At 37.2% G+C, this 26,634-nt stretch overlaps 1 protein-coding gene across 1 annotated transcript in view; it reads left to right on the plus strand.

The window, feature by feature from the left end:
* Positions 1–26,634, plus strand: part of LOC127568488 (echinoderm microtubule-associated protein-like 4) — a 148,792-nt gene that overhangs the window by 27,530 nt on the left and 94,628 nt on the right. The window contains 2 exon segments of the mRNA XM_052012292.1: positions 17,027–17,209; positions 26,190–26,319. Coding sequence (XP_051868252.1) covers positions 17,027–17,209; positions 26,190–26,319 — 313 coding nt within the window.

The following is a 26,634-nucleotide window of genomic DNA, read 5'->3' on the forward strand; positions in this document are numbered from 1 at the left end:
GTCCACATAGACATTTTTCCTCCACAGATGCTGCTTGACCTGCTGAGTTCTTCCAGCATACTGTTTGTTGTTCCAGTTTCTAGCATCTGCAGTCTCTTTCATTCCCTAAGTATTTTACTGTTTTCTTAATCTTTAACAAGTAGTGGTAGTGTAGTGGTTAGCATAAAGCTTTACAGCGCCAATGACCCGGCTTCAAATCCGGCTGCTTCTGTAAGGAGTTTGTATGTTCTCCCCGTGTCTGTGTGGGTTTCCTCCAGGTGCTCCGGTTTCCTCCCACGTTCCAAAGACCCACAGATTAGGAAATTGTGGGCACGCTATGTTGGCGCCGGAAGCGTGGCGATACTTGCGGGCTGCCCCCAGAACACTACGCAATAAGATGTATTTCACTGTGTGTTTCAATGTACATTGTGACTAAAAGATATTTTATCTTAAGAGGATGAACTTAAAAATTGGTCAGTGAATGTGATTGAGATTTTGCTGAATTTTTTAAAAATGTAAAAATTAACACAGTGTTTTGGACATTTATAAATTTCAGAAGAAAGGATCTTTATTGAACCTTAATTCATCACTAAGTCGAACATTTAGTTTCTCCTCATGATTATTCAAATCCATCAATGACAAAAACAGTAAGCCTGGCTTTAAAAAAAACATGTAAAAATGTTATAAAAATAGCTAACTAGAGAGTTAGCTTTTTGTTTTTGTTGCCTTTTCTCTGAGAATGTAAAATTAGATGGTATTCACAGTATTGAAATCCAGGCTTCAGAACTGCAGACATTCTTCCAGTTAAGTTGGAAACTAAGCTTCTGTAAATTTGTAATGTTGTATGAATATAAGGAATATTTACATTAGAAAATTAATATCAATTTTGTACGTAGCATAATCTTGTATCCTCCCAAGACTTGAACAGTGACAGCAGTGCGTATGGACAGTTATAAGTGTGATGCATTTTACACTACATCTTATGTTAGTACTGAATCACATCTTAAACAATCCTTCTAGACTGAGACCTACGACATTATAATATGCTTTAAAAAAAGTTGCCATTCACATCTGAGAATGAATGAATAAATGGGTGATCTGTTATTTTAGCACTGTGGGCCAGGCAATGAATAGTCGTGTCAACAACTGAAATCCTGTTTAGCAAATCATGAACATTTTTATGTTTTACAAGTGATCAGTTGATCCTGCTGCATTGATTATCATCTCTTGGGTTGAAAGATCAAAAGCAATTCATTCAGTGTTTAAAATCATGTCAGTAGTTAATTGATTAAGAAGTTCTAAGCTTTAAATGTGGTATTTGTTCAGTTTTTAAAAAAATTGCTTGCATATAAAATTAAAATGACTTCCCTTACTGTATGCAGCGGTGCTTAGAAAAGCATTACCATGTTTCTAAAGTACATTAGTTTGATTAATCTCTTTGCCAAAAGCTGATGCAAGAAAAGTGCTCGCTCAGTTGCTACTTGCAACTTTAAAATAGAATTGGTTTATTTCAGGAATGATGTCAATCAGGTCATTTTTAACTTGAATTGCAAAAGCAAGTGTCTTTGTGTTCAGTGGTAAGATGACTCCTTGTCCCTGGCTGAAGGAACTGAGGTGTGGCCTTCCCTTTTTCCTGTTGCTGTTGGGAGTCAGTTCAAGGGAATCTGGTATCCAGCAATAATAATATTATCAATTTGGCTGAGCAGCCAGTAACATTGAAGAATTCTTGGAGATTCCTGACAAGGATAGAAAAAGCAAGACAAATCAGCTATTACTTTAAAATATTACAGAGAATGCTATAAAAATTGTGAATGTACACTATTTGAAGGAATTGGTATTCACATGCTCTCTCTGGCCCCTCAAACAAATATTATTTTGGTTGGTAGTTATAATGGGATAGTACATATTTAAAAATACACTTAGTTGCATGAAGTGCAAGTGTAACATTTCCAGGATATTTTAAAAATGAGATTAGTCCACAGATGTACATGTACATTTCATCAGAGTACTGATTTGGTCATGGTAGAAGCAACTCCGCCTGTGACTGAACCACTGACAGCAACTTCAATTTTTCTGTTAAATTACACTTGTGCTGAAATCCCAAAGCTGTTGTCAGTTTTAGTGTCATTCAATAATCACAAAATATGAGGATCGATATTTTTTACTCTTTGCATCAAAGTATTTAGTAAACACAAATTTGCTTTAGTGGTTCTATTTATTGTTGCTCAGTATATCTGTTTACTTTTTTTAAAAAAAACTAAATATAATCCAGCTAAATATAAGAATTAAGAACATTTATTTTGAAATGATTAGCAAAATAACTCCAATTTTATGCAATCATGACTGAAACCATACATAATTCTCAGGAAGGTAAGGATGGGGAATAAATGGTAGTGCATTTGTCTTGAGTCAGGAATTAATAAGATTAAATGCTCTTCCTTTCCCCACCTACTAACAGAACTCTAAGGGCCTTAGAGGATCTGTTGATATTTGGAAACATAAGCAAATATTCAGCCTAGAAGAGCAGAAATGGGCTAACCAGTGCTTGCAAGATGTGGAGACACAAGAAATTCAGCAGATGCTGAAATCTGGAGCAATACACAAAAAGTGCTGGAGGAACTCGGCAGGTCAAGCGGCATCTATGGAGAGAAATAAAAAGTCAACGTTTCGGGTGGAGACCCTTCATCAGGACTGGAAAGGAAGAGGGCAGAAGCCAGAATAAGGTGGTGGGTGGAGGGGGAAGAGTACATGCAGATAGGGGATAGGTGAGTTCAGGTGATGGGGGAAGGTAGGTAGGTGGGTGGGGGAGGGAGTGAAGATGTAATAAGCTGAGAGGTGCAAGGTAGAAGAGGCACAGGGCTGAAGGAGGAGGAATCTGGTAGGAGAGGGCAGTGGACCATGGAATAAAGGATGGAGGAGGGGAGGGGAGGAGAGCAGATGGGCAGGTCATCAAGGTGGAGGAAAGGAGCCACAGGAATAAGGGAAGACCAAGGAATGGGGGGTGGGGGGGGGAAGAAAAAGGAGGGAAGTGGTTACTGGAAATTATAGAAATTGATGTTAAGGTCATCAGGTTGGAGACTCCCAAGGCGGAATATGAGGTGTTGTTCCTCCAACCTGCATCTGGCCTCGATGTGGCAGCCCCACTCACCTACCCACCCCCTCTCACCTGGACTCGGCTATCATCTGAACTCACCTATCCCTGCCAGCGTGTGCTCCTCTCCCTCCCCCCACCTTATTCTGGCTTCTGACCTCTTCCTTTCCTGTCCTGATGAAGGGTCTCGGCCTGAAACGTTGATTGTTTATTTCCCTCCATAGATGCTGCCTGACCTGCTGAGTTCCTCCAGCACTTTGTGTATTGCTTGCAAGATACAATTTCAATGTGTTTTTGTATATTTTCAGAACTTTGGTGTAAATCAATTTAAAGAATGGAAATGTCAGTGCAGCAGGCAAGCTTTGACTTGACACTGTTCCACGTGATAGTGTCAAGGGCATTCAACTGAGCAAAATTTTTGAATTTCAACTCTTTGTATTATAACAACATCTCGATTCCAAAAATTAATTCCTGTTTGTGGGATAAAATTTTCATTGGTAATCTGAAGTAAGCTATCGTCAAGTGTCTTCAGTTACAGCTAATAGACCAATCCATGGAATTGGCAAGATATAGTATATTAAATGAAGTAGATACAGTTTTGGCCCAATATCTCTCACCCATATTTACAAACTATACAAATCACTTTCCAGCATCTGATTTGATCTTGTAATGACTTGCAGTTGTTAGCGTGAATTTTTTTAATTCAGGCTATAATCGGTGTCCAAGATACTGGGAAGGATTCTATTTTAATTTATGATTTGCTGTCAATGCAATTTACTTTGTTTTCCATAAGTTCCTTTTGGATGTAAACCAACATTTATTACTGAATAAAGACATTAATGATCCTTTTTGTTGTGTACTTTAGTATCGCCTGTAATTTTGGAGAAAATAACCTTGCATAATTTTGCTAAATTAAGACAATTAGCTTTACAAAATTGATTGAAAAATCTATTTTACTTTTGAAATCTATACTGACAGTATCACATTACTTTGAAATACATGAAATATTGTGGCTTTAATGACGTGGTTAATTTATACCATCTTGAGTTCTCTTCAGCACATTTTAAAGGAGTACAGACAAATCTAGCTAGCTGCAGAGTATCTGCATATATCTATACAATTATTACATCTTAATGCAACTCCAGTTGAATCTGCTATTAAGGGTGCAGTTGAAATTCTGTAATTTAATTGATAATGTTTCAGATTTTACTTTGATCAGAATAATTGAGGTATGAAATAAGTCCTTTCCTCCACTGTGTGTTGTGCAAAATGATATTCTGATTCTTCGATCAGCCCCAGATAGTTAGGAATGCTTTACTTCTGAAGAGAGAATTCTGAATCAGAACACTGGAGCACTTTACGTCCGGGTTTTGGTCAGAATTATTCCTGTGCTTGCTTGGTGTTGTATCTCTGTTATAAGACTGACTGCTTCAGTGCAGTGGATTACTGCGTGCCTGAGCATAAGCCAATGAGCATCATTAATTTCCTAAAACAAGGGAGTGAAAGTAATAAACTAGCTTCTGCTACCTTAAAATAATTTGTGCAATTGAACAAACTTAAACTATATAGCAAGGATGAAATATCCAGAAAGGGTACTTAATGTATGTTGTAGCACTGATCCCCATAACAGGACCAGTATAAGTAGAGCTGCAAAGTTATCTTGATGTGCATAAATTGCACCAGTTGGTTTATATTTATTTTCTATCATATTTATGAGTGGTAACCTAGAACAATTTTATTTGTACGTTTGAAAATAGGTTTTTCTCGTTTAAAATACAATTTTAATTGGTGCCTTTCTTTACTGTTAGTAGCCTGATTCTAAATCCCTGGAAGTAATGAAGAAAGCCATAATAAATCAATTACTAGTTTCATTAGTATTTATCCAGCAGATTCTTAGTAACTTTTTTCAGTATGTCATTTTAAAAAAATGTGTATTGGTCCATGTGTGCTTAGTGTTTCAGAGTTGGTTCTTTAGGCTGAAGAATTACAAAAGTTTGGAGTGTTCAGTTTCCTGTATATTAAAAAAAACAAGTAATCGAAAAGGAGCCATAGGACTGGATAATGCTTAATCTGACCTGCAGCCAGGTCTCAGTCATTGCATTAATTCCACTTTGCTGCAGAGACGGACTGCATTGGGGACCTCGTACACTGCAGCACCTCTGTGAAGCAGAGCAGGTTGTTTGTTGCGACCAGGTTCAGGAATCTGAGACCTTTGACGCTTTGCTGCTATCCTAGGCATTTTCACTGTTTTTAAATATCTGACGTAAAAACATTAAAAGAATAAATAAAAACACTAAATTACTGTAAATAAGTGAAATAAAGAAAAATAAGCTAATTCAAATCTTTGTTCCTGGACACTTTTCTTCTCCAAAACCTATGTACACATCACCTTTGATCATGTGTTTACTGACACATATTGAATATTGGGTAGCCTAAATGTTGCTTCTCTATCTCCTGCTACTTCATTTAGCCTCCTTGAAAACTGTTTGGGAAAGAAAAAGTGCAAGTCACCTTCTTGCCTCTTTTATCTGATTACTCTCTTTAGAATATGTTTCTATGCCGTTAGTTTTCTCTTTTTTAATAAGAATGAAGACTGTTCATCTTTTATTCTGTAATTAGAAACTTCGCTAATTTTAGAAAAACTGAATAATTAGTCCAGAGAAGCTAAGAAAATACATATTATCCAACTTGTGGAACTTATCAACAAGTAATTGTGCAGTTATGTGTGTTTTTTTTTATTACATTTTCTGTTCAGGAAGAATAAATTAATGTTGTGTTGGATATTTTCTTGTTACATAGTGTTTTATAACTAGCAAAATAATTGCTCTTCTGAAACTCCAGCTGAGAAATAGCTAAAATAGTCCCTTCTAAAATTTCAATATCTTTAAGTAGGACCTCATACTTATTTTACACAAATTTTATTTTTATGAATATAGAGTTGACCACTGTCTGTCACTAGTGTACAGCTGTGAAAATAAAAAGTAGCCTGACAAGACGTTCTATTCTGATCAGAATGAAGTGGTCACAATTTGAATACACTACTTTCTCAAAATCTGTAATTAATAATGACCAGGTAATCTATTCTCTCGAAGTTGGTTGAGGAATAAATCTTGGCCAAAATGCAAGATATAACTCCCCTGTTCTTATTCAAAGTAAGATCTTTTGTTTATGAGAGAGCAAAGGGGTTCTTGGTTTAACATTACATCTGGAATATGATGTTTCCCATGAAACAACATTCCCTCCATTATACTGTGATGTCAGCCTAATTTTCTCTCTGGTCTCTGGAGTGGGGCGGGAGCTTTAAATTTGGATGAAACCTGCTGTCAACTGAGCTATAGCTGACACAGCAGCATATATTAATCTTTTATTTTGATTGGCTGTATACCAAATTTGTCTGTAGGTTTGCTGTAATGACAATGGCAGTTTATGCTTGTGAAACCTGGAGAACATATACCATGTTGAGAAATTATATCACTTAAAAGATTGCTAATGAAGATCACTTGAATGGATGACTTCCTTATACCAATGATCTTAAAATGCAAACAGGACATTGAGATGGATGATTCATATGTGGCTAACTAAATATCAAATTGAAAGCAAAGGCATATAGTTTTGTGAAGAATAGTTGCAGGTCAGAAATTTAGAAATAGGCAAATAAAATAAAACGAATGAGGGAGAAAATATAATGGGGGAAAAAAGCCAGTAAGAATTATGGAAGCAGATAGGGAAACAGCCCGTTGGAGGATGAGACTAAGGAATCAACAATAAGAAGGAAGGAAATAGCTGGGATTTTGAATCCACATGCTACAATCATTACTGAATTGGTACTATGCAAACAGATGGGAATTGAAGTTAACAAGTCCCCAGGTCCTGATGATGTGCATCCTGGATTGCGGGAAGAAGTCACTGCAGAGATGGTGGTTGCATTGACTGTATCTTCCAGAATTTTCTGGATTTTGGAAAGGTCCCAGCATATCGGAAAACTGCAAATGTAACACTGCTGTTCAGGAACGGAGGGAGCCAGAAAACAGGAAAATATAGCCAATTAGCTCAATAACCATCACTGGGAAAATAATGGAATTCATTACTAAGGTCATAATAACCATAGAACTATAGAAAACTACAGCACAGAAAACAGGCCATGCGGCCCTTCTAGTCTGTGCCGAAACATTATTCTGCTAGTCCTATTTACCTGCCCCCAGCCCATACCCCTCCAGACCTCTCTCGTCCATGTATCTATCCAATTTACTCTTAAAAGTTAAGAGCGAGCCCGCATTTACCACATCAGATGGCAGCCCATTCCACACTCCTACCACTCTTTGACTGAAGAAGTTCCCTCTAATGTTCCCCCTAAACCTTTCCCCTTTCACCCTAAAGCCATGTCCTCTCGTACTTATCTCTCCTAATCTAGGTGGAAAGAGCCTACTTGCATTAACCCTGTCTATGCCCCTCATCATTTTGTAAACCTCTATCATATCTCCCCTCATTCTTCTCCACTCCAAGGAATAAAGTCCTATCATGCTCAATCTTTCCCTGTAACTCAACTCCTGAAGACCCGGCAACATTCTAGTAAATCTCCTCTGCACTCTTTCAATCTTACTGACGTCCTTCCTGTAGTTCGTCAACCAGAACTGCACACAATATTCCAAATTTGGTCTCACCAATGACTTGTATAACCTCACCAAAACATTCCAACTCCTATACTCAGTACTTTGATTTATAAATGCCAGGATGCCAAAAGCCTTTCTTACAACCCTGTCCACCTGTGACTCTACTTTCAGGGAATTATGTATCTGAACTCCCAGATCCCTTTGTTCCTCCACACTTCTCAGTGCCCTACCATTTACTGTGTATGTCCTCCCTTGATTTGTCCTTCCAAAATGCAACACCTCACACTTGTCTGCATTAAGTTCCATCTACCATTTACTGGACCATTTTTCCATTTGGTCCCGATCCCTCTGCAAGCTTTGAAAGCCTTCCTCGCTGTCCACTACACCTCCAATTTTAGTGTCATCCGCAAATTTACTAATCCAATTTACCACATTATCATCTAGATCATTGATATATACAACAAACAACAATGGCCCCAACACAGATCCCTGAGGCACACCACTAGTCACAGGCCTCCAATCTGAGAAACAACCATCCACAACCACTCTGTCTTCTCCCACTCAGCCAATTTCAAATCCAGTTTACAACCTTTCCATGGATACCCATTGACTGAACCTTCTGAACTAATCTCCCACGTGGGACCTTGTCAAAGGCCTTACTAAAGTCCATGTAGACAACATCCACAGCCTTACCTTCATCTACTTTCTTAGTGACCTCCTCAAAAAAAACTCCACAAGATTTGTTAAATACGATCTACCACGCACAAAGCCATGCTGACTATCCTTAATCAACCCTTGGCTGTCCAAATACTTATGTCCTATCTCTCAGAACACCTTCCAATAATTTACCCACTACTGATGTCAGGCTCACTGGCCTGTAATTACCTGGTTTACTTTTCGAGCCTTTCTTAAACAATGGAACAACATGAGCTATCCTCCAGTCCTCTGCCCGCCGCCATCTTGGGCCTCGTCGCTCCGACGCCGCGCGACCCGACTGCCGAGCCGGTTCGCCCGACTAGACGGTGAGTCGCCACACTATGCTTGTTACCTTTGCCTTTAATCCTGACAGGAACATACAAACTCTGCACTCTCAAAATTTTGTCTTTGAAGGCTTTCCAAAATTAGGTTTTCCAAAACTAGGCATTTACAAAAGCATAACACGATTGAACAGAGTTAACATTTCTTTATAAAAGAGAAGTCATATTTGATGGATTTATTGGAATTTTTGAGGGTATCTATAAGGGGGGACTTTCTTTGGATTTCCAGGTGATGCTTAATGAGGCTGCTGTGTATGACCTTGTGGCTTGGGGGGAAGATATTAATGTAGGTAGAGGATGGGTTAACATAACAGAAGGAGGCAGCATAAATGGGTCACGTTCAGATTGGCAAGCTGTTATTAATGGGGTACCACAGAAATCAGTACTGGACCTTCACTTTTTGCAATTTTATGTTAATGACTTGAATAAGGGGCCAAGTATATTTTGGCCAAATTTGGTACAAAAATTCATTGGAAAGAAAATTGTGAGGCAGATGCAAAAGCATACAAATAGGCTAAGTAGATAGGCAAAAATTTGGCAGTTGAGGTATAATGAAGAGAAGTGATGTTATACATGTTGGAAGGAAAATTAAAATCAGAATATTGTTTAACTGGAGAGAGACTATAAACTGCTGCTGTACAGAGGGATCTAGGTACCCTTGTACATGGAACCTCCAACGTGCAAGTACAACATATGCATTGTTGGTCTTTAGAAGAGAGAGCAGGAGTATAAAGCAAGTCTTGCTGCAGCTGTATAGGGCTTGGTGGGACCACATATGGAGAACTGTGGACAGCTTTAGTCTCCTTATTTAAGGAGGATATACTTGCATTAAAAGCAGTTTGAAAAAGGTTTATTTGGTTCATTCCCAAGGTGAAAGGGCTGTCTTCTGAGGAAAAGATAAGCAGGTCTAACCTGCAGTCACGGGGTGTGTGGGGGGGGGGGGGGGGCGGGCGGGGGGGGTGGTTAAAAATGATCTCATTGAAACAGAAGATTCTGAAAGGACTTGACAAGGTAAATGGTGAGATGATTCTCCTTGTGGGGGACCTACTACTTGTTTGCATAGTTTAAGAATAACTTAAGATCAACAAGATGGATTTTCTTCAGAAGGTGGTGCATCTTTAGTAGCTGGATCATTGAACGCCAAGGTATATTCTTGCTCTATGAGGGAGACAAAGATTGAGGATCAAGCAGGAAAGAAAAGCTGAGGTCAAGATCAAATCATCTATGATCTTATTGAAGGTTGGAACAGCCTCAAGGGGTCATTTGGCCGCCTCCTCCTATTTCTCAAGTTCTTATGACTGTCATGGATGTCTGTCTGTGAAAGCACAAATATGACACCAAGGTCACTTAGAGCAAGTAACTGATGAATGAATGCCAAAGATCTTTTATGGCACATTGGCAACAGTATAAATTTTTTGTGGTGGTTGATAAAAGAGCCATGAAGACTACTTAATACAGAATCAATAGCATTGCAATATGTACAACTAAGGGTAAGGAAGGACGTATAACCATCCATGGATACTATACACTTGTGAGACTTCTTGTACTGGAGAAGTCCCACTTGAAAATTCATGATTCCTAACCTGATATCCCTCTTTCTGAGCAAAAATAGATTTTGTCAGTCATCAAATAACTTCCTGCAAAAAAAAAGATGATATTCCATCTGGCCTTGGTTGGTGAGTTTGAACGTTTCACACTAGCTGTCTGCATTTGGGATCACCAATCAGCACGTCAGTTTACTTACATAAGGTGGCATGGACCAGTCCTTTCTTTCTGCTTTTGATAATAGTGATTGATGAATTCAGGTCTTTACTATTTTTAATCAATAAAAGGAATCATAGCCATTGTTAGGTGATGCATTTGCAATAACAGAAATTCATGCAGTGTCCTGAATCAGGTTCAGTAGTACCAGGGCCATTATTAAAGAAAAGATGGTTCAATCTAGTTTATTGGCATCAACACTGAGGAAGAAATGGTTCTAAGAGGAGGAAGTAGATTACAAAGAAGTGGAACTGAAAAGAGGGATGAATTAATAATTGGCAATGAAAGACTGAGAAATGTAAGTTACAAGTAGTGTAGGAAAAGGTGGATGAAGGAGACTAGGAAAATGCTATTAGTAAATAAATATAGACGAGTGCTACATGGCAAAAAGAAAACTAGGAGTGGAGAGAACTTGGTGTTTTGAGGTCTCCCAAATTGACAGATAATCGTGACACTCCTTACAGTATATGGTTCAGAGGGGATGAAGCTCAGCCGTTGACACAGACATGTTTCATATGGCCATTAATCTCATTGTGTAGGTATTGGTAGATGTTCCTTCTGTTATCAACCATAGTATCTGGTCTTTGTACCTTATCTATTGCTGAGTTTTCTTTTATGTTAGGGTTTAATCTGAATGTCTGACACTGCTAGCACATAATATGATTCACTCATTACCACCTTTTTAGACAGTTCCGTGGGACTAGATTTCTACTCTTGTTCTGTGTTCTCAAATGACTGATGAGGCTAATGTTGAACCTTCAGACTACCAGAGATGGGGCAGATGGTGTAGGACAGGATGGATATTTGGAGAGTTTTTGAAGGGTGTGCTGCTTCTGCCATTTGCACTGGGCTTCTCTGTGCTCTGGAAGCATAGACTTGAGTATTTATGATGACATTGAGAACTCCTCCTTCACTTGGAGCGGTCATGGGCTAGGAATTCCCAGGAGTCGATGAGAATGTTACATATTTTTTATCGATGTTTTGAGAAAATGCTTGAATCATTTGTTTTTGTCCAACTAGTAATCCTTATCGTAACAGAGCTCTGAATTATGTATCTGTTTCATGACCACAGTTACTCCTTGTCTCATAGGTACATATCATACCTGCACTTTTAACTATTGGCCTTGCATTTTGGGAGAGTTAACTTAAAAAAAAGAATGGGGAAGAGTACCATCTTGAATTGGGTTGGAGAAGAGTGACAGCTATTTAAGAGTGGAGACTATTTCATTAAAAGGAAAGAATGTAAGGTAATATTTTTGAAGTATGCTGCATATAGCTCAAGATGTTGTATGCAGAAGAATTACTGTGGAGCTAATTTTTGGAGATCTCTCTGCTTTTTGTTTATTATTCAATCTATTAATAACTAAAGAGAAGTAATATATTTTGCAATACTTTTAACATAAAGTTCAAAATTGAGGGAAAAATTCACTACTGGATAAGTCTGGTGATTTTTTTTTCACCTTGAATGCTTATTCTTCAACTTTCAAATAGTCATGCTATCATTTTCCTCTCATGGTGATGGAATGTTGACACACAGTTTAAATATCTCAACAAAAGGCAGCATGGTATAGATTCAAGCATCTCAGGAGATCAGATCTAAGCTCAGCAATCCTGACCTATATTGTCATGGATGGTGGTAGGCAACTAAATAGATAATGATGGGATGAGGCTCCAAAAGTATCCTCTTCCTCGGTGATGAAGGGCATGGTACATAAGAACTAAGGAAAAACCTGAAGGAAGCATCTGCAGTCATCTTCAGCCGTTGTGGGCTGAGGTCCTCTGTACGTTCTGTGCTCTTGATACCATCTGTATTTCTTTCAAGTGCTGTTGAGAGAGGATGCTTCGCTGTAATCAGCTTGATGTTTCCTTGTGGTTGAGCTGGTGCTGTGGATCATTGCTTTCAAGCCCATGTCTTCTTGTCTGTATATTGCTGTGCATGGTTTCTGATGGATATCTTGGGTTGGTGGTATAGACACACTGGGGGATTGTAACAGAGTCTTATTGTCAGCTGAAATTTATAATTCTGTAAGTGCAACCATCAGGTTAACAATTGTTTCATACGTTGGGCAACTTTCATAAATTTAGGAACTTCAGATGTTTAAAAATTGTCTGGAATGAATTTACCTTATTGTGGCTGAATCAAGTGATGCCCAAGGTGATGTTCCTGGGTTGTGCTGTGGTGTAGTACAACTCAGTGGTTTGTTTGGCAATTTGAGGGCATTTAATAATCAACCGCATTCCTGTGAGTCTGGAGTTGCATGTAACGGATTTTCCAATTAGATAATTGTGAAGAGATTTCCAGAGAGGCTGAAGGAAAGAAGGATTTGAACGCAAATATCACATTTCAAATCCAAGTGCTTTTTTAGATGAAAGAGATGGGAATAAAGCATGAAATATGGAGGGTTATTATTGATATTTTACTGTCAGCGTGAAGTCTGCTGAGGCTTTGTAAAAGTAATATTTTTGAAGAAATACAGTGTGCAAAAAGTAAGCATGTTTTATTTGGACAGGCTTCCAGCTGAGTCTGTATACTGTATATGTTTCATTAAGGTGGTTGAGTTATTTAATTGGTTTGTCAAGAAATTGCTGTTTAAGTAACTGCAATGAAATTTGAGAGGTAGAATACAATTCAGTGCACACTTTAGCCTTTGGAATATTGTATGACAGTCATCTGTTGGCCCTTTGCCTTAATATGCTCTAAATTGTCTAGAATTTCCATCTTAAATTTCTCATCCTCTATATGTTACCATTCTTAACACTTACAGACAAAAATAGCAGTTAAAACTATTTGGATTGGGAAGAGTTTGTAAAGAGACATTCTTAATGAACTAAGTATGAAATTAGTATCAGTTCTGGCATATTAAAATAACATGGAAGAATGGATGTATTTTAAATATTTGCTTGGGTCATAACTAATTATAACCAGGGCACATGGATTACTTCAAATATTTTCAGTTAACTTGCTACAAAATACACGTTATTAGGTGGTTAGAAATTCGGTAATTTTCAGTTGTTCTGGAGAAGGGCATGTTGTATGTGTGCTTTCTGTAACAAAATAAAAATCAACAACTTTGGCTTACATAAAGCTCAGCCTGAGTTTAAATTAATTGCATGGAAGAAGAATGTAGGTGTTTAATACCATACAATTTAAAAGCCTGCCTTTATTTTCTTTTGAATTTTAAGACCTGGTGTTGAAAACCTTTAAAGATATGTATTGCATAAAATGCTGGGAATTTATACATTCATTAAACTGCCAAATAAGATTTTTTGTAAATTTTTACATCCAGACGGTCACTATGGTTTCTCGTGTTTCAGTTGTTAGCATCCTTCTTGGACGGTAGGCAGTGATGCTGTTGATGTGCGATGTTTCAACAAACAAATGTAACCCAGTGTAAATGTGACTCTTTTTGGTGATGGGCCTGTCCCAAAATGAAACAAAATATAGAAATGGCACAAAATTGAAATGGCCATGAAGTAATAAGTATTTTAAATTGTTACATTATCAAGGAAAATGCACCTTCATAGTTAACATAAAAGATGAATGAATTTGGTACAGATCCAGATAGGCTACAGGGCCTCAAAACAAACTAATCTACAAGTATAGTTTATATTTATCCCAGAATGCTAGGAGAGAGTCAATAGACATTAGACCTGAGATGTACAAATTGTGATGCCCAGGTTTAAAATGGGGAAATTCAGTTTCATATAAAATAATATCAGTTATCTTTGATATAATGTATAAATAATAACTGATTCTTCTCATTTGAGCCTTTTTCCTGTCTTTAAAAAGAAAATGGGGAAATAATTGATAGTCAGAGAACTGTTGAGAATTGGTGACTACAACACGGATGGATTCAATTTAAAAAAAAAGGAATGCCATTATGAAGGGCTAAGCAGTCTGGACTGAAAAGATGCAATTCAGGCAGTTAATAATGGATCAAGCTTAAATTAACTAGGCAACCAATAGATTGTCAGTAGAGAATATTCAAATGAGAAAATTAGAACATTGAATAAACACACTTCCAATACTTGAAATAAAAGTGAAATATAATAAAGACAAAATAATAAAGTTAGAGCTGATAATGTTGAAGATGATCATAAGTAATAGAGATCTTGCGGATGGTGCAAGAGAAGGTTAGCAGGGTTGAAAAGCAAATTTACAAAAGTAGTAGATAATATAAAAATTACTGAGGGTGTTTTAAATAGATTGGAAGAATTAAAAGGAATTTAATTGCAGATTAAAATATCACAGAGGTATTAATATTATGCAATAATTTTAAATGATGAAAGCTGGAATGTAGTTGAAAGAAGCTAGAGGGGATGATGAAGGATTAGATATATTAAGGGTTGTAGAGATAGAGATAACTAAGTAGGGCAGGGCAAGACCATAGAAGAATTTGAATATAATGGTGACAGTTTTAAAATTTAGGCATTGCTTAAACAGGAGCCGCTGTAGTTCAAAGGGGCACAAGAATGATGATTGAGTATGTTTGGTGTGAGTTAAGACTCGGGCACCAGTGCTTTGAATATCTTAAAAGTTTAGGGGAAATAGAAATGGTAGTTGACTAGGCATGTGTTGGAATATCAAGTCCAGAGGGAAGAAGGGCAAGAGATGAAGATAAATATCAGCTGCAGACAAACTCTTTGTAAATAAGAATATAATGAGTGTGCATTCAGAAATATTTGCGTTGGCCAGAAGTTTGCACAGATATCTGCACGTAACTTCAGGTGTTCAATAGAGTGCCCACTCGAATTTTGGTGGAAAAACTTTAGCATATGATAAAAGAAGTAACTCCTGCAATGTAGATTTTAAAAAAAAATGACAGGGACCATTTTTGGGCACAGGCAATCCCCATGTTACAGGGGGTTGTGTTCCTAGAAAACAGTCAGTATTGAGATTTTCTATAACGCAAAGGTGCACCCATCTGCACGTGTGTCCGAAAAAGCGAATTGGGGAAAAAAATAACTTTTGTGTTGATTTACTTTTGACACAAATTCTGTGAGTGTGTGTTGTATTCTGTATCTCGAATTTTTGGATAGTGATTTGTGAATTCTGTAAGGTGAATTTCAGTAGCCCTAACGGCCATAACATGGGATTGCCTGTATGTGGAAATAAGTTGGAAAAGGTGCCTCTGAGGTCAAATAGATTATTTGAACTTGGAAAAGCTTTGCAAACAATAGATGGGCTTTAAAGGACTTGAAGACGTAAAGATTGTAGAATGGGCAATTGGAAGTTCCAGTACAGATCAGTGCAACAAACAAACTGCTGCGTAAAAAGACCCTAATGCAGGGTTTCGACCTGAAACAATTCCACATTCCACCATCTGCAGTCTCTTGTGGATCAGTGCAATTTTGGGAGAGATGAAAGGAAGCACAGGCAAAGTGTGATCCAAAGGTTCAAAGACACAACCCTCATGGTTAATGTCTTCACCGTAACAGTTCCTCAGGATACTTTAAAGGAGCACATTTAAAAACAAATTAAACCAATTTTATATCCAAGAGATCAGAAGTGAAGGAACATAGAGATTTCTGAGAGGTTTGAGGCTGTAGGAATTTACGGAGAATGGCTAGCGTCAGGTCATGGGGGGATTTTAAAAAAAAGGGTTAAGAATTTTATAACTGAGGTATTCCTGGACTACTGGGTGAGAAAGGACATGGATGATAGAAAAATGGTGATTCAGGTGGTTTTAGATTCATTCAAGGAAGGTGGAAGATGTTAAGCTATTGAGAAGAGCATTGAAGTAATTGTTTAGAGTGGAAGAACAGGGGTGAAGGTTTATTTAAAAGATGACCAGAGGCATGGGCAGAGATCAGCAATGTTATGGAAGCTGAATGAAGTAGGTGGATATTTTTTATGACATTGTTATGTGATCAGAAGCTTATCTTGGAATCAAAAACTTGTGACAAAGTTATGAATGTCAACAGTAACCAAGAAGATGGATGTAATGATTGGGTAGGGAGGAGCTTTTGCAAGTACAGATGACAATGGCATTGTGTTTTTTTTTGCATTTACTTCAGGGAATTGCTGCTTATCTAGCACTGGATGTCTGACAAAAATCTTGACAAACTGGTGAGAGTGAAAAGATTGAGGAAAGGTGATTGATGTAGAGAGTATCATAAGTGTATACATGGAAACTGACATGTTTTATGTTGCTGGCAGTGAGAATATGGTTGAGAAATAGAGGGGGAATGTAGGGGGGTAAGGATGGATGTAATGTTCCTTGGCAACTTATTCTGTTTGTTTAAAACCCTCTCTATGAAATAGTTCTGGCTGAGTTGTCCATATTTTATATATTATTTTAACAAGTTTTAAACTCTGGTTTGCATTGTTAGTTTTGTACTTTTCTAAGATTCATTTGTCTCATCTTGAAGTCTCTCTAACATCAGGCACTTCTTTCTTAACCCTATTACTTAATGGATTGTCAATCTTTTAAAGCATTTTCGTGCAGTTTATATTTAAAAATTTGTCATAAGATTTCCAGCCTAAAATGGTAATTTATTTAATTAAATTTACAAATAAGTGTTTTTCATCTTGTATTTTTCATTAGATGACAGCATCTCTGGTGCAAGTACATCTGATGTCCAAGACCGCCTTTCATCCCTTGAGTTAAGGGTCCAACAGCAGGAGGATGAGATCACAGTACTGAAAGCAGCCTTGGCAGATGTATTGAGACGCTTAGCTCTCTCTGAAGATCAGACTGCTTCCCTGAGGAAAACATCACCCGGTAAAGGTGAGATTCATTCTTAAAAATACCTATATATAATTAAACACTATTAAATGCCACATTATAAAGAACATGCAAAAGAAAAATGCCTACTTTGTGTTGATTTAGTTATGATTTTTAAAATGTTGATCTGTTTTAGAGTAGCCATTTATTTCTTGATAAGCTAAATAGAGATGGATTTTGCAAAACTTATGCCAATATTTTTGCTGCATTTATTTCTGTGACCATGGAGTATTAACTTGCCTCTTGCATGGGTGACTGCCTTTCAGGCAACTCTGCAATTCAGTCCATAGAAATTTCTTGGGACTACAGTGAAAATCTGTTGGCACCATCTTGCAATTTTTTTAATGTGACTTTCTAGCTGGTCTTTTAAATTTACTGTTTTTGAATCAATTCTGAATTTAATAAAAACAATTTATAAGTTGTGATCTTAATCAAAAACAGAAAATCCTTGAAATGAGCAGAAGCATCTGAAAAAGCTTGTTGCAGAAATGTTGCCGATTTGAAGATGCTAATGCATTCCAGTAGTTCCAAAAATTTGTTGTTCGTATATTTGTTTTGTGGAGTTACCAGTATGTATGTGGCATTCTTCATTATGATTGTATAAGTATTTAAATAACTTTTCAAACAAAGAGATAATTGCGCTGTGTGGAGTTTGCACACACTTCCTGTGACCTCATGGGTTTCCCCTTGGTGCTACATTCCCCTCCCATGTCCCAAAGATCTACAGATTAAAAGCCCAGATGTGTCAAACCCAGACTCTCACCTTAAAATGAGTATTACTGATGTCACTGAGGCATTGGAAGATGGTCTTCGTATTGAAGGCTGGCACAGGTCATGTGACTTCACTTACTTCTGTAACCATTGGTATTAGTATGAGCAAATTTTCATCTAATGTCCTATCTCTCTCTATGAACTTAAACAATGTCACTGATTTGTATATATTTTGATTTTTGAGGTAACCCTCCAAGGCCTTAATAAATTAAGTCTGTTTTCAATCATCAAGTTGCTTATGCCCTGTAAGGTTTAAGAAGAATTTGGCTCAGAGGTCCTCTAACATAATTAAACCTCCTGACACCTGCATGCATTTTCTGTTTCTGTGGTTGGCCCATTGTTGCATTCACTTCTTTCATGCTAGTTTTATGCCTGTGGTAAAGTTGGCAGCATTTAGTGAACAAATGACCTTACATTAAACAGTCAGGTATAGTAAGTCACAACATGAGAAATAGAAGCACGTAAACAGGTGAAAGCCATTCAGTCCCTTATGCCTTCTCCATTCTTCAAAAACATCATGGCTGATCACCCTATTTTCCTCACTTGACCCCACCTGCACAACCTACGCTGTTTGTTATTTGTTTGCAAACACTAAGATCATTTTCAAGTTTGTCATGGAGTGTCAGGCACAGTCTATCTGCAGTGTGATTTTTTTTCTCTCAAATCTCTTAAAGCTTACAATGAGACCATAGTGTAAATGTTTCACATACAAATAGAAACACTTGACCACCTTATCATATTCTTTCATAATCACAAAAGGTTATTGTTATTTCGCTGGAGCTTTGGAGGCTGAGGGGCAACCTGATTGAATTATTTGAAATATTGAGAGACATAGATAGGATTAATTTTTCCCAGGTTGGATATGTCAAATACTAGAGTCCATACTTTAAGGTGTGTGGGGGAAAGTTTAAAGGAGATTTACGAGGAAAGTTTTTACACAGAATGATAGGTGCCTGGAATGTGCTGCCAGAGGAAGAGGTGGGAGCAGAAATGATAGTAACTCTTAAGAGGCATTTAGACAGGCACATGAACAGGCAGAAATAGAGACATATGGACCATGTGATTAGTTTAAATTGGCATCATGGTGGGCTGAAGGGCCTGTTCATGTGCTGTACTGTTCTATGTTATGGAGGTATAAAAGTACATCCAATTTATCCATTCTTGCTTTCTAACTTACATTTTATCTTGGGTATTATCCCAGTTAATCTGTGTTGCATATCTTCATTTTCTTGTATGTCCTTCCTTAAATGAACTCAAAATAGATGCAGTGCAACTAAAATCTGGGTGTACAATGTTACTGCCTTGTTTTTGTCCTAGATAAAACAGGGATTTATGCCCTCATTTAGCTGAGCATGCTTTTTTTTTAAATGAGCGTATCTGCACATAAAGATACATCAGCTATTATGCATTTGAAATCTCTCCATTTAACATTTATTTTCCTTATTTTTACTTCCCACTTGTAATATTGCTCTCATTAACATTTTTACAAGCATGTTCTACTATTGTTTGTTTTTGCAGAGTTTAAATTCTCAAAATGGCCTTACTGACAAGCCAATACACTGCAGTCACTTTCCTGGCAAAGTAAGTTATGGAAGTGACTGCAAGGCACATTGACGTATCACCATGCAGACCTTTCAGTGCAAAAATCCAAGATACTTCATTATAATCTAAGTTCATACCTCCTGCTTTTCCCAAAAAAAACCCTGTAATTTCTATCAATATTTATGTCTGGTACATTCCTAAATTGATAATTTCCTTGATTTTATTTGCCTGTTTTTTCATGCATCTTCTTTGTTTTTTGATTTGTTTTCTTAATTTTACCCCTCCACTTTATCCTCCTCTTGGCTTTCTGCAGATTCCATCTTTCAATATTTCTTATTTTGAAAGATCTTTTTCTAATTGGGCACATACATGCTCTGAATGCTCACTATCTTCTTGAATGTTCCCCATTGCTCAGACACTGATTTGTCATAAGGTCGCACAGCAAGAAAACAGGCCCTTTGGCCCAACTCATTCATGCTGGTCAAGGTGCCTGATTGACCTAGTCCCATTTGCCTGCGTTTGGCACAAATCCCTCTAAACATTTCCTATCTATGTACCTGTCTAAATGTCTCTTAAATGTTGTAATTCTACCCACCTCTGCCACTTACTCTAGCTGCTCATTTTATTTCCCACCACCCTCTGTGTGGAAGAACTTGCTGCTGAGGTCTAAATCCTATCTTCGCCCAGCTTAGTTTGGAACATTTACTCTGATCTAAGGTATCCTTTTCCATAAATTTGCTAAATCTTGCAGGCCTCCCACTTACAGCCTCCCTTGCTTGCTTGCTGCCTTCAAATGCTCACCCACGGCCGCCCTTTCCACTTTCCCAGATTTGTTTCATAAAATTGTTCAATAAAGACCCTTCTGTCATTGGGTTTATATTCTGCATTCATGCATTGCAGGGATTCTTCATGCTCTATATACTTTTTCAGCAACCGTCCCAATTAATGTTAGTGTAATTGAAGTCTCCTACCTTAGTCTTGTTATTTTTGCATTTCTGAGAAACTTGCCAACATGAAAGCTCTTCTCTCATTCCCCAATTGTTTAGGGGCCCATTGCCATTCCTGGGGCTGCAATTCTTTCTTTTTGGGTTCATCTGCATAGCCCATAAGGCCTGGGTGGATTTTTATAGCATTTCATCTCTCCCAACATCTATAATTGTTTCCTTAACCAATATCTCCTTTTACCCTTCTAGCTAGTCTGAACCCCTGTAACCAATAATGTGGAGCTGCCACTCCTGTCCACCTTTTTAAACCCATGATTCAACTAAAATAACCACAGTATCGTATGCCCTAAGCCTGTCACCTCACCTTGCATTAAAATTCAGTATTACTAAATTCCTTTTGCTTTCTTTATTCCAGCCTTTATTCCCACTCCTTTCTAGACTCACACCTCTGCTTTCCAGCCTTGCGTACTAAACCCTCAACTTCTACATCCAATTTGGTTTTTCTTCCTTTCAACTTCATCTGTCTACAAGTTTAAACATCCTCCAAAAGCACTATTTAAATATCTCATTCTGGAACTGTTGGTGTGCAACCCATCTGGCTTGTACAGATTATATCTTACCCCAGAACAGGTCCCAATCTAAAACTTACTGCACTATCCCATCTCTTCAGCTGTTCATACTTTTCACTCTGCTTCTGTTTCTGTATACTTTGGTGCATGGCACTGGTACAGTATATCCCCACATTACTGTAGTTTGGGTAATGGGAATTCACCCTCACAGAATTCACAAATCACTACCAAAAATTTTGAGATGGGGAATAAAAATTCACTTTTATGGAATTTATCAGAAAAACACAACTGAACTGAACTAATTTACCAAGGACAATGATCCTAGGCTGCTGGTTCTCAGCAGGAGACCACTTAAGGGATTTGCTTTGGAAACTGACAAGGCAATCTCTTCTATTGTTACATGTACATTGATATCTTATCAAACATTATAGCATCCATTTGCAGTTAATTAAAACAACAACCCTTTTCTGCCTACCGTACAATCAGAATTCCCTTACCTGTAGACTGTTCACCCCACAGCGTATTACTGTTGAGAGAAAGACATAATTATGGGATTCAATGGGATAAGGAGGTTTGCTTTATGGAAAATCACAATACGGATTACTTTCTAGGAACGCAACCCCTCCGTAATGCAGGGGTATGTTGAAATAATGTGAACTTTACTATCTTCCCTAGTTCACTGTCATTTGCTTGCATGATCTCATTCTTTCTACCTCTGTCCTTGGCACAGATGTGGAACACAACCTAAGGTCTTCCACCCTCCTCCCTCAGACAGTTTTGTGATCACACAGTGACGTGCTAGACACAGTCGCCAAAGAGGCAACATAATATGTTAGAAAAACCGTCCTGTGATTAAAACCAGCTGTTGTTCAAGGTCCAATGTCTGGATCTTGAGCTCTTCCAGAAGATGACACTTTCTGTATGAATGGTTATCCAAAACACAAGAAATATCTTGACTTTCCCACTTCGCACAGGAAGAGACTCAATTAGACCAAAGAGCTCTTCAATGCCTCTGTTTACAAGAATAGAAACTAAGAAAAAATCATACAACTTTCTTAGATTGATATTTAACACCTAGTTATTTTACTAGTTTATTGGATTGTTATCTTTTTAGTTTTATCCTCTTAATTTTTTTTTACCATTCACATAATAGTATGGCACGGTAGCGTAGCAGTAAGCGAGACACTACTACAGCGCCAGCGATCGGGGTTCGATTCCCGTCGCTGTCTGTAAGGAGTTTGTACGTTCTCCTGTGTCTGCGTGGGTTTCCGCCAGGTGCTTCGGTTTCCTCCCGCATTCTAAAGACGTACAGGTAGGTTAATTTGGGGTTTAAAATGGGCGGTGCAGACTCATTGGGCCGGAAGGGCCTGTTACCACGCTGTAAATAAAATTTAGAAAATTTAGAATTTAGAAAATAATGGGCCAAGTCATTTTCAATTTAGCTCATCTACTATGTTTCCCTCTAAATCAAATTCCTATTCTTACTAAAAGCCTGAACCCTGCTGTTTGAGACATTTTAAGCTTCATTTTTGCAAATGTTCCTTTGGAACTTTAACAGCATTTTATTTTGAGTTGTTTGGTTTATCTTCTTTCAACCTATACGTTTAAACTCTATATTTATGATTGCAGTTTAAAGATTCCCATTCAGACTGTTCAATTGCTTTTCTTTTATGGTTGTCAGAATGATGAAGGAATCCAGAACAGAATTCGCTTGTGTTTTTATTTCTTTGAACTTTGACAACTTGGCTTGTGTCCTAGTCACCAGTTACTAAAGTTTATTTTACTTTATCTTTGAATCCAGCTGCTTTCTTTTGATGAAAGTTAAAGCTAAGTGCTTGATTTGCCTGATGATCAGGTGATTTGCAGTGTTAGTTGACATGATGTGGCTTGTTGGCTTCAGTGATAAATATAACCATTTGGAAGAAACATTTTTAGTTGATCCATGATATTTCACCCATGTGGCCTTTACTTGGACCCAAAATTAAGAAAATTATTTGTGATTTTCAAATGTTACCAAATAGATTTTTTTAAAAATTGTATTTGGTATGTTTTCTGGAAGGGCTAAGAGGTATTGTTATTTTTATATGTTTCCTCATAAGACAACCTGCCAGTTCCAGATCTCAGTCTGGTAAACCTCTGAGCTGTCCTTAAATAAAGAGACCAGTACTATTCACTGAATTTCAGATGTGGTCTCACCAATGTCCTCTCTAATTGGAACGTACTTTTGTATTCATTTCTCTTAGCAATAAGTGCAAACATCCTATCAGTTTATCAAACTACTCGCATACTAGCCTTTTGTGAATCATGTTCCAAGATGTCTTCCATTCTCCTTTCTTTCTTTATCCTGACTTCCATCTGCACCCTTTCCTCTTCTAACCCTGATTCTGTTTAAAAAAAAATTACCTTTGTTCTGCCGTGCCATAGGATATTTTGGCACATAAACAAAATTTGGAAATACTGTAAATATGTGCATGTTTAGGCAGTTATTAAAAGTGAGAAAATAGATGTTGGAGTAATGCCACATTCTTAAAGAAACACTCATTATTTAGTTCAGACTGGGTTTAGTGTCCACAGTTTTCCCTTGAATCAGGATATAGTTCAAGTTGCACACCAGAGATGGAAGCAAATAATCTAATCCAATAGAAAATATGAATTAATGCTGCTTGATCAGAGAGGTTTCAATTGAAATTTTAAATCACTGGCAAAATGTTGACTTAGGGCCTTAAATATTTATGTAATACAATGAAGAGCAGGAACATTTTTCATATTGAATAACATTTATCTGAACCAATATCACGGAAGCAGATTACCTGATCATTTGTTTACTTCTGGCTATGGGACCTGCTGGATTCAAGTAATTTGCTGTTTTTCCCTGCATTTTAGAATGACATAAAATGTACTTAATTGGTTGTGAAGCACCCTGTGAAATCGTGAAATCTTAAAAAGCATTATAAATAAAAATGATGTGTTGCCAATGAGAGAGATGAGGTGGGATGTATGATCCAAACAATTAACTCAGAAACAGAAACTACAGGGGCTTCTCTTGATGGAAGGATAGAAATTTGTCCAGAAGCATGCAGTGAGTGGAGAATAGTGACATACAAACCATATGTATAAAATTAACCTCAGTCACTTGCAAAGCTTAATTGACAGAGGAATTACCCAACCTTCTTCACTATGGCTAATTATATTGTTGTAATTATACAAGCTTTTTAAATGTTAGGGTACTAAAGCTATTCCTGATATTTTGTGCAGTACAAAGTTCAGAAGTCTTGTGTAAGGTTGCCAATATATACTTCTGATAATTAAATTGAATGATCTAATCCATTGAGTTGAGTGTAAATAACTTCCTTCCTTGTCTTTTTAAAGAAAACGCAATCATTTGGTTTGCCACTTTGAATTAAGAACAGTAACCTGTCGGCTAAATCTCAACAGGACAGTAATTGGATGCCATGATTGCTCTCTGCGTCCCTGCACTTTGCAGGTCTGGGGGCGGGGGAGGGTGGTTGTTGAAGATCAAGATTCAATCAGTATATCTACATCTCTTTACATTTGTACACTTAAGAAATATTATCACAGCAGTGTGAATTTACTTCAAAAACCAAGCAATAATGAATCTATTGTTGTCCTTTTGATTCACTTTGGAAGTTGATGTTTGATGGTGTAAGCAAAGGATGCCCTATTCTTTTCCTGCTGTTAACTTATCACTTTGGTGAAACTTTTCCAGGTTACTTGGTCTGGAGCATCTTGCTACCTGTGGAAGCTATTGGAGATAGTTTTGCAGCAGAGAATGGATAATATTTTTGTTGAAAATCAAACATAAGATTTTGTTTTACATCCTTTTCACCTTTAAAAGCATATTCTGAACCTGTGCTGGCCTTTTTAAATTGATTTTTCTTTGTCATCTTGCAACCAGTCTGCCATCTATCTGCCAATCCACATAAAGAAGGACTTGATATATGGGGAATTGATGCAAGTCCTTGTATTTTACATTAATGTGACCAGAGATTACAAAATATTCCAAATAAATTATCAAAATATTTGAAAAGTGAGACTTCAACAAGACTTCAAAACTATATTAACATCTCAGAGCTTAGTTTCACCAAAGTGCTTTACTTTTGTTTTATTTGTTTATGGCTAGCACTTGTTTACTACTTTGTCTCTTTGGGTTAAGGAGGTGTGGAAATCAAAACTTGTGTGCTATGTTCATGGTTTCCTCCTTTGAAGTGTTTCCCATTTTTTGTAATATTAAACATTTTTAATCCATGTAATCAGTGTAAATATTATTTGTTGTAATATAAAAATTCTTCATGCAGTTAAATCTATAAATGAAGTAAGCTACAAGGTGATCCAGTGCTTTGGATACTTCTCAAGTGTTGCATTAAAATGATTGCTGATGATAATTTGTTATGCAAAGTACTGAAGGGCATACAATAGAGAGCAAATAAAGATAGCCCATCTAACAAATGTTGAAATTGCCTAGGCAGTCACCCACCAACGTTCCACTTTTCCTGCACGCTATATATTTAATATGAATAGCAGGTAAGGAAATAATTAAGGTCTGTAAAGATGTGGATCAGGGCTGCAACAAAAACGCCATACTATGGATCCTGAAAATCTGAAATGGAGAATGCACAAAATACTCAGGTCAGACTACATCTCTGGTGAGGGAGTCTTAGTTAATATTTTGCATTTTTTAAAATCACAGGATGCTGATTCATCTGACGATTTCTAGCATTTTCTGTTTTTTATTTCATCATTGGCTTGTCATAGAAAGAAACAACATGGAAACACATTCCCATCAACTTTTCCCTGGATTTTACCTCTCTCCTAAAGACTGGGGGCAAATTATAGTGGCCAATTAATCTACCAACTAGCATATTTTTATTTTGGGGACATAGGAGGAAATTGGAGCACCTGGAGGAAACCCACACATTCACAGGGAGAAACATGCAAACTTCACACAGACAGCACCCAAAGTCAGGATTGAACCTGGATCTCTCTAGCTGCAAGGAAATTAATATTTCCAAACATGAAACTCCTGGAAATCCTTTTGTAAATCATGTGAAAAAAATGTTCCAATAATTTATACAAGCTGAATAACATATCCAACAGAAACTTTGTAGGTTGTAAATTTATATCCTTGTTTTATTTCAGGACAGCCAGTCTTGCGTGAAGCCTATTCCTTGTCATGTATAACCAATGGGAGTCCAATGACTAGAAAACCAATGCACAGTTCAGCTTTATCTGTTGCCAGAAAGGAAACACTTGCTTCTGCTGCAAAAAGGTACAGATATTTTAGTGTTAAAGTGGAAACTGTAATATTGAAAGCATTTTTTTTTGTAATGAGTAAACTTTTAATTTGGGGTACAAGATTGTAGAAGCTCTATCCCTTCATGTTTGTCCACAGTCTTTGTATAAATCAACATATGCTTTATACTGTGGGTGAGCCTTGGCTTTGGATTACAGAGGTATTGATGAAAATGTTTGGTAGGTATATATCTGCAGATTTAATTTCAAATATAATGAACAATTGCAACTGTACCTTGTACTGAGAGTTCAATTGAATTTGGCTGGTTGGAATGGAAGAGCATTCCCCAAA

The sequence above is a fragment of the Pristis pectinata genome, chromosome 3, assembly GCF_009764475.1.
Source record: "Pristis pectinata isolate sPriPec2 chromosome 3, sPriPec2.1.pri, whole genome shotgun sequence".
Classification (NCBI taxonomy): Eukaryota; Metazoa; Chordata; class Chondrichthyes; order Rhinopristiformes; family Pristidae; genus Pristis; species Pristis pectinata.